At 33.2% G+C, this 9,920-nt stretch overlaps 1 protein-coding gene across 2 annotated transcripts; it reads left to right on the top strand.

Moving 5' to 3' along the window:
• Positions 1-2,334: 2,334 nt before the first annotated feature.
• Positions 2,335-8,481, top strand: LOC140810839 (uncharacterized). 2 transcript variants are annotated; one of them, XM_073168738.1, is made up of 9 exons: positions 2,336-2,538; positions 2,701-5,495; positions 5,586-5,657; positions 6,075-6,227; positions 6,385-6,548; positions 6,739-6,886; positions 7,056-7,178; positions 7,365-7,452; positions 8,017-8,481. In XM_073168738.1, the coding sequence occupies exons 2-9, from the start codon at positions 2,790-2,792 to the stop codon at positions 8,193-8,195; spliced, it is 3,633 nt and encodes a 1,210-aa protein (XP_073024839.1). In that variant the 5' UTR covers positions 2,336-2,538; positions 2,701-2,789; the 3' UTR covers positions 8,196-8,481. The 2 variants fall into 2 exon arrangements, 1 of the variants encoding a protein (XP_073024839.1); XR_012113315.1 differs by lacking the exons at positions 7,056-7,178; positions 7,365-7,452; positions 8,017-8,481 and having other exon boundaries at positions 2,335-2,538; positions 6,368-6,548.
• Positions 8,482-9,920: the final 1,439 nt, after the last annotated feature.

Here is a 9,920-nt window from a genome sequence, read left to right as displayed (position 1 = left end):
TGGTACAATTAGTACCTAATTTGATTTTAAATATACTTGATTTACCCTTTTAAGACTCAATTTTGATTATTTTGGGATATAAAAAATATAGTTTCAAGTAATATTGAGTGACTTTTGATGTGTCATTTGTGAAGTTAAAATGTGATACCTTAATTAGTGCAAAAAATATCTAATTCGAGTCTACCAATACTTTATTTTACTCCCTAAATGAGAAGTATTTTAATTTGAGTTTGCAAATACTTGATTTCGTAAATGAGATACTCAAAATATGTATTAAAACACTGGATATTCGATTAAGCAACGTAAGTTCACCAAATGTTGGTATTTTTATGGAAGATACATTTGGATGACATATTCATCTCATTTAATAATTTTTGAAAAAAAATAAATTCTCAACTAAGTATGAAAATTTTAAAGTACTTAGTTTTACTTGAGAATTACCTAATTTGAGTTTGCAAATACTTGATTTCGTAAATGAGATGCTCACAATATGTATTAAAATACTAGGTATTCGAATAGGCAACGTAAGTTCACCAAGTATTGATATTTCCATGGAATAAGCATTTGGATGACATATTCATATCATTTAATATTTTTTCTGTAAAAGTAAAAACGGATTCCCAACTAAACATAAAATTTTTAAAGTATTTGTTTTTATTTGATAAGTACGTAATTTGAGATTGCAAATATTTAATTTAGTACATGAGATACTCATAATATGTAATAGAATACTGGATATTCGAATATGCAACGTAAGCTCACCAAGTGTTTATCTTTCCTTGGAAGATGAATTTGGATGACATATTCATCTCATTTAATATTTTTTTTGTAAAAAAAAAACAATTTCTCAACTAAGTATTGAAATTTTAAAATACTTATTTTTAATTAAGAAGTATCCAATGTGATACCTGAATTAATACAAATAATACCTAATACGAGTCCACAGATACTTGATTTTACCATTTAAACTCAAATTCGATTATTTGATGGTGTCAAAATATATAATTTGAAATCAATATTGAGTTGCATTTGATGATGAGATCCGTGAAATAAAAATATGATACATAAATTGTTACAAGTACTATATAATTAGATTCAACTGATAATTGATTTTACCCTTTAAAAACTCAAATTTGATAATAAGTATAATGAAATAATATTGATGCATATAATGAATGATTACCAATAAATATTATGAAAGAATACTAATGAGGATGATATCAAATGAAGTATTGTATTGTCATTTAATGAATACCAACAAGTATTATTAATGAATATTAATGATATTATAAATTAATACTCATAAGTATACACATTTGAAGTATTCAAATAGCCAAATCAAATATTTGGAACACGAAAATAAGTATTTTATTGATCAAAATAAGTAATTTTTCTAATTCAACAATGAGTGAGAAACTGTGTTTTTTCAAAAATTAGATGACATGAATAAGTCATCTTAATGTAATTTCAATGAAAATACCAACAATTATTGAATTTATTGTGATAGCTTGAAGATCCAGTATTTTCTTACACATTTGGAGTATTCAAAGAGTAAAATCAAGCATTTGGAACTCTAAAATAGGTATTTTGTTGGTCAAAATAAATACTTAATCTTATTTCATGATGAATGAGGACCTATGTTTTTTTTAAAAAAATAAAATGACATGAATAAATCATCATAATGCATTTCTCCTGAAAAGACCAACAATGACTGAATTTATGGTGAATGCTCGAAAATATAGTATTTTCTTATATATTCGGAGTATTCAAATAGCGAAATCAAGTATCTGAAACCCCATAATAGGTACTTTTTATGTCAAAATAAGTATTTATTTTTATTCCATGATAATTGAGAAACAATATTTTGTTAAAATTATATTTTAAATGGAGAAAAATGATATAATTTTTGTGGATAAAATAATATATTTATTTAAATAATAAAAAGTAAAAATGTAAAGTTTGCTTTATGGATAGTTAAAATTAAATGTATAGATGTGTCAGGTACTGATTTTTAAAAAAAAAATTAGCTAGGTACTGAATTCTAATTGAAACATTAGCAGATGCATTTTTTTGAAAATTTACCGTTTTTTTATTATCAATAATTCAAATAATTATTTTATTATAATCATTGCATAGAAAATATAAATTTAGAAATAAAAAAGAACATTATGGAAATATTTTCTTGTAGTGAATTACAAGTTATAGATGATAAAAATATATAAATTTTGAAATAAAAAAACATTATGGAAATATTTTCTTGTCGTAAATTACAAGTTATAGATGATATTTATATCACACAAATATAACTAGAATGTGACGCAGACAACGCTTGTTCCCGTCAGTCAGTCAATTCCCCAAACTTGCCTTTACTGTTCAGGTAGCTTTGCTACGGAGACAAACAAAGAACGAAGAAAGTATCCATTGCAAGGACCGAGGCAGCAGAGCGATAACAAGGGAACAGGGTTATGCTGAACGATTGAACAAGGACGAGGCTAGGGTTCTGCTGCGCGAACCAGAAAAGCCGCTGCTAGGGTTTAGGTAGGATCTTGTTAAGTTTGATTTGATGATTGTGAAATATTCCCCTTTCGGGCTTTGAGCAAATGATTGTGTTTCCTGCGTATGAACTTGAGCCTGAAATGTTCCCAAATTTGTACATTTATGTGTTATCCTTTTTTTTGAGATGAATTCTTTGCTTGGCAGTAATTGCGGTTCTCCTTTGTGGCTTTTGCAAGTTCTTCAGAGCAGCGTGGAATGAAAAGTTGTTTTCATTGAATTTGTTTTATATTAACATGGAACAGTCCAAAAATCTCAATTTTGTACAATCCAATCCCTCTGTACGCGGGAATGAATATCTTGGTCATGAATCACAAGTTTACAAGGTGGATACTACAGGTCATGCAAGTTCCAGTTTAAAGTTTCCAGAAACTATCTTTTCAGATCCTAAACCTGTACATAACTTCTCTATTCAGACTGGAGAGGTATTTGCTCTTGAATTTATGCGTGACCGGGTCAATCCTCGGAAGCCCTTTATTCCGAATAGCTCTGGGGATACTAGCTATGCAGCTGGCTACTTGGAGCAATTAGGCATTGTAGGAAACTTATATACTGGTACTGAAAGTGGTTCAGATATTTCCATGATTGCTAGAGAAGAAAAAGGTTCAAGAGAATTTGGGCCAAGTGATTTGTCTTTACTTGGGAACAAGGGTAATCTTGGGTATTCACCATCTTCGCAATCAGTGCGACATGTATCATCAAATTATCACAGTGGCCACAGACTTGTGTATACCTCATCTGGAGCATCTGATAGCTCATCATCCAAAGTGAAGATTCTCTGCAGTTTTGGTGGTGGTATCCTTCCTCGGCCTAGTGATGGAAAGCTCAGATATGTTGGTGGTGAAACACGCATTATCAGAATAAGAAAGGACATTACTTGGCAAGAATTATGGCAGAAAGCTACTGCCATTTATTATGAAACGCAGACTATAAAATATCAGCTTCCTGGTGAGGATCTTGATGCTTTAGTTTCTGTATCAACCGATGAGGATTTACTGAACATGATGGAAGAGTGCCATGTGCTAGAAGATGGAGAGGGATCCAAAAAGCTTCGAATGTTTCTATTCTCTCTTAGGGATTTGGATGATGCTCATTTCTCTCTATCCAGCTCAGATTGTGACACTGAGATAAAGTATGTAGTGGCTGTCAATGGCATGGACAGCGGGTCTAAAAAAGGCTCTGTTATGCATGGCTTATCAAGCTTTTCTGGAAATAATCTAAATGAGTTGGAAGCACTGAATGTTGAAAAGGATACAAGTGGGACTGCCACTGAATTTATTGATGCAAATACCATAAATTCAACTGGCTTTCTCATTCCATCGACTGCTGAATCTTCTAAACCTCTTCTATCAAGTTCTTGTAAAGGTTATGAAACTGATTTGCACCATAATCATGAGCAGACTAGACATCGTTTTGAAGACGAGCAACATCTGCCGCAATTTGGCTATAATTTGCATCCAGCTAATCATGGAAATTATGAAAGTTCAGCACGACCATCTTCTTATGAGACATTGTCTAAGCAAAAAGGTCTTGAAGGGAAGCCTTTAAGCATCCCAGGAACACAAGTCACAGATGTGCAGGAAAATGAATCAAAACTGAGAGTTGATAGCTCAGTTCAAATGGAAAATGGAAGTAATCGGATCTCGGCAAAGGAGCAATTTATCACTTCACAGGCACGCGGTGGTAATTCAAAGTCTGGTTATCCTGTTGAAGAGTCATCAGGCGTCATCCCTAAGCTGGGTAGAGAGCTTTCTTCAAAGAATTCGAAGGTTGAGACAATGGCCCAGGAACCTTTGCCAGTTTCTATAACTCTTGATACTGTTAATCCACCTGAGCTTCCTAAATCATCTGGAAATGAGTATCACATTTCTGATTCTCTACCTGCTTCTGAATCCGTAAACACTGAGTCTGATCCTACTGATTTGAGCTACTTCGAGTCCTCTATTCCTCCCCAGAGGACATTTTATTCTGAGTGTATTCCTCGGGAGCAGGCAGAGTTGCTCAGCAGAATATCCAAGTCTGATGATTCACATAGTTCTCAGTTTATTGTTAATAAGGATTTAGTGACAGGATTTGAAAATTCTCAAAATGGGAATGTAGGTGATCCTACAAGGCCGCCGATCGCTATTGACAAGCCTAAACTTATCGCGCCTGAAGCCCTTGATGATTGGTGCACTAAACCTCATGGTGTGAGGCTGGATGACCAAATTGAAGATCAAGGTTCCGTGTGTGATCAAGATCTCAAGTCAGAGGCAGAAGCTGGATTGAATCTCCCTGCTGTGAGCCATGAGGATTCAATTAAAAATTCTGAAGGTCGTACGACTGATTGGGTTGATGAGGTTGGCAGTCAATCCATTGCTAATGATGACCACGGGCATCCTCAACTTTCTACACTTACAGGAGCTACGGAAGAATCCACTGTTGATGTTCCTAGAACCGAACAGGGTGACATAATTATTGATATAAATGACCGTTTCCCTCGAGATTTTCTCTCTGATATATTTTCGAAAGCTATCCTTTCTGGTAATTCATCTCATATTGCTCCTCTTCCGAAAGATCGAGCAGGTTTGAGCATTAATATGGAAAATCATGAACCTAAACACTGGTCTTTCTTCCAAAGATTGGCGGGAGATCAATTTGCTAGAAGGGATGTTTCTCTTATTGATCAGGACCATGTATTTTCTGCCAACCTTACAAAAGTTGAAGAGGAGGCTCCTTTAGCATATGACTTCGTTCAGCTGGCTAGAGATGGGATTGCTCCAAGTCACAGGGAATTGCAGGATAACTCTGGTGTGGAAGATCCACAAGGCTTCCCTCATGGAGATGAAGCTGTCTCAATGATTCTTCATTCCAACTATAATGCATCACAAGTCAATGTCAGTGAAGGCATGCAGGATGATGATTTAATGGACAATATGAGAATTCAAGACTCTGATTACGAGGTACTATTTATGTTTCAGGGAAAAAAATAGTCCTTGCTCCGTTGTACCTGGTTTTGTACGGAATGTCTCTGAAGCTTATCTATATTTCAGGAAGGGATAGGGAATATTGGCTTACCTCATTTTGATCCCTCTTTGGTGGATTTTGACATACACTCCTTGCAGGTTATTGCCTATGTTGTCTTTGTTATTTTTATATTACTTAAAAGAGTTGCTTTTTATAAGGCGCCACAAAGTCTTTTATCATTTTCTTGGTCTTATTTGGACTATTATCTTCAATTTGTCTTTTCGTGTGGCAATCTGTAATTGAAGTGGTTTATGGGGCTTGTTTACTTTTTCAAATAATTTTGGCACCCGCTTTTCTGAATGTTAAATAATACTAATCAACAAAATGACTAGCTCATTTTCAATTTCACAAGGTTTGTCCATCTTAGCGAGTCAGTTAACTGTTTCCTGTTTTTGACTGTTTAAATGATTTTGGGATCGTGAACTTGGGTAAAATTTGAACTTTAAACTTTAAAGACCAACTCAATCATGACTGCCATTTATGATGACGTAACTTTTTTAGCGGCTTATTTGCAGATCATAAAAAATGCAGATCTTGAAGAATTGAGGGAACTTGGTTCTGGCACATTTGGGACTGTATATCATGGAAAATGGAGAGGCTCAGATGTAGCAATTAAACGAATAAAGAAGAGTTGCTTTATTGGTCGACAATCAGAACAAGAAAGACTGGTAATAGTCCTTAATATCTCTAATAGTTTTGTTATTTCGTCATTATATGATTATTGAAGGAATTAAATTTTATTCTTACTTCTGTTATCTTATGTTATTATTATCGTTCATCTGTTTTGGCCTTGATAAAATGGCTATAGACGTTATTCACTTTCAGACCTTTGAATTTTGGAGGGAAGCTGAAATTCTTTCAAAGCTTCACCACCCCAATGTTGTAGCATTTTATGGTGTTGTACAAGATGGACCAGGGGCGACATTGGCTACTGTTACAGAATACATGGTTGATGGATCTTTAAGACATGTTTTACTCCGAAAGGATAGGTACTCTTATATGCCTCTGACAACTGTGTGATTACATCTGAATGCAGGGATGCTGTTGCTTTGGATTAGACTAGTATGACAATATGGAAAAATTTTGCATGGAAATATTTACCTTAATTGTTCCTCCTGTTTTCCCCAACTTTTTTTCATCATGATGTGCGTATTTATCTTGTGTGATACAATTATACAGACATCTTGATCGCCGTAAGCGGCTCATCATTGCAATGGATGCAGCTTTTGGTATGGAATATCTGCATTCAAAGAATATAGTGCACTTCGATCTCAAATGTGACAATTTGTTGGTTAACCTGAAAGATCCTTCAAGACCTATATGCAAGGTTGTCCAGTGGAACTCACCCTTTTACGTTTTATTAATTAACTAGAAACTAGTTGACTAATGATATCCTTTCTTGCTCTTTTGGTACATATTCAAGGAATTTAAATTCTTAGATCTGTTATTGATATTCATGGTATCGAGTTAAGTTCTCATGCTGCCATGCATGTCAGGTTGGAGATTTTGGTCTATCAAAAATAAAGAGGAACACCTTAGTTTCTGGTGGAGTCAGGGGAACTCTTCCATGGATGGCTCCAGAGCTGTTAAATGGTGGTAGCAATAAAGTTTCTGAGAAGGTTAAACACCCTCCTCTGCCTTTTAAAATATTTCACATGGATGCAAAATCTCTCTTGTTTGGTTTGTAAATTTTAAAAATTATGGTTGTAGTATGACTATTACTTTAGATATTATATCACGAAGTTAAATCACACTTTTCAACTAGATTGTATACAAGTACCAATTTTTCATGGTTCTTATAACAGGTGGATGTCTTTTCATTTGGCATTGTCTTGTGGGAGATACTCACAGGAGAGGAGCCTTATGCCAACATGCATTATGGTGCTATCATAGGTTCGTAATTTCACTTATCAGTTGTAAATGTTGATTCCACATATGGTATGTTTTTGCCGTTATGGCTTGTGGCATTGATAGTACATTAATTAAATCAACTGCATATAACGTGCATATGAATGTTTTTCATGTTTATCCTAAATTAAGGATCCCCTAATGAAAGATATAAACGTAGACAGATGACTCAGGGTAGAGCACACTTGATGAAGTTTTCTGAATATTATTTAGTCTTTTATTAGCCTAAAATCACCTCGATTTTAGATACACTTGATGAAGTTTTCTAAATATTAATTAGCCTTTTATTGTTTGACCTTGTCTCAGTAGTGAGTTTTGATGTACATCATCTCAATTTAAAACTAGTTTTCCTAGCTTCTTGAATTGGTGGGTTTCTAACACTTCACTGATATTGTAGAATTCCCAGGCAGCTTTACTTTTCTATTCTTCTTTTTCATTCATTTTCTAACATCTCTAATTTAAAATCTGGAACCGTTTAAATTTTAGCATTTTTTTTTTCATTTTGATTTGAAATTCCAAAGTCGATCCTCCCATCCTTCCTACATGTAGGTGGCATTGTGAGCAATACTCTGAGGCCACCCATTCCGAGCTACTGTGACCTAGAATGGAGAAGATTAATGGAGCAATGTTGGGCCCCAAATCCTTCTATGAGACCTTCATTTACAGAAATCGCTAGTCGGTTGCGTGTCATGTCTGCCTCGGCTCAGAGTCGGAAGGTGAGTTCATAGGCATTAGCCTATAATGGTCTGATGTCATATATACACTCTAAAAGTAATAAATTGTTTCACTAAATTTAATACACTGGGGTCAAATAGCTGTAAAAATGACCCCAGTAAGTTCTATTTCCAAATTCCTACACTATATATATCTACATATATGAAGTTTTTGGTGATACTTTTTGCTTTGGCTTCACTACTAGATTATTTGGTTTGACATGTACCATCAGAAGTGCCATTTTTTTTTTTCAAATTCTGATAAACTATCAAAATTATGGAAGTTAGTATATGATGTAATCGAATGAAAATTACCTTTTTTCTTGCAATTTTTCTTACGAAAAAAGATGAGGATGTATATATATATATATATATATATATATTTATGTATATATATTTCCCCTATGGAAATGTGATAGGTGATCTGTTTTATTTCTTGACTAGCAACTTTTTTATGAATGTATATATATCTGTTAAAGGATGATATATAATAATCTTGTAATATGCTTGTGAGCTTAGATTATGCAAGCGTAGCACGTGTTACTTACATAAAGTTGGTTAAATTGATTTTTTTGTTCAAATCAAATTTATCCATGCTTAACATTAACTAAATCAGATTGATTTTTAACAAGATAGTTTGATCCATTATTGAAATAACTGATATTTTGAAAAGTTTGGTAAATATTAAATTCGTTGAACGAATGGACCAGTTTTCTTTCTTTTCTTTTTTTAAGAACCCGTATATGTATTGAATAATCTAATATTATATTTCTCAATAATTGCATTAATTTGCAACTAAAGAGAGTCAGATATTGACTTGATTTTAATATCAATTATAGGATCAGTTTATAAAGCCAAAAGCTGTTTCCAAAATTTTGTTCGCCTTTAAAGAGTGGCCAATTGCCATCAATCATCATAATCATCGCTATTATATTATATCATAACTTTATAAAATGTAATGATACATCCTTTTACATTTTAATCTATAGTTTATTATTTTGTTATCTATAGAAGTGTCCGTGGGAGACAATGTATTGTTTTTATTTTTTCAAAAAAAATTATGAATTGGCAAAATTATGGAAAAAGATTGGTAATAAAGAAACGTGATTAGCTAAGCGTGCATGAGTGAGAGTAGAGCTGAGATGGATGATCTGTTAAGAAATTCTCGCGCGACAAATTTATTACATTGCGTCGCTTGATCTGGTTGGCTAGGTGGGTCGTAAAAAGTGATGTCAAATCTTGACAGGTAATATTATCTCTGCTGAGGATAAGATCGACGGTAGGAAAGTGTATGATTGATCTCTAAAAGATATAAGATATCACCAATAAATAAATACCTATATCTTCATATTCATTGGCCTAATAGCTTGACTCATAGCACTCAGATAGATGCACTATGTGTTTCCACAACTATAAAAAAATAAAATTGAGCTTTGATTAAAAGTTATAGATTTTAGCTTAACGATAAACGTTAGATCTTAACAAAATGATTTAGCATAGAAAATTTAAAAGGCTAATAATTAAAATGATTATAACATATAAAAAAGAAGTGGGTTTTATATATTACTTCAAATGGAGCTAGCTGAAAGCACAAAATGTGCTATTCTCGTGTAGATTCGACTAATAAATAAGTTGTTCCATCTTCTCTGTTAGCTCCAATATCTTCAGCGTTTCATATTTGCAATTCAACGACTAATTTTCTCTGTTTTTTTTTTTTTTCAATTGGTACCTACATTTCTT

The sequence above is a fragment of the Primulina eburnea genome, chromosome 13 (genome assembly GCF_022965805.1).
Source record: "Primulina eburnea isolate SZY01 chromosome 13, ASM2296580v1, whole genome shotgun sequence".
Taxonomy (NCBI): domain Eukaryota; kingdom Viridiplantae; phylum Streptophyta; class Magnoliopsida; order Lamiales; family Gesneriaceae; genus Primulina; species Primulina eburnea.
Note: the sequence above shows the minus strand (reverse complement) of the source record. Positions and strands in the feature narration are given on the sequence as shown.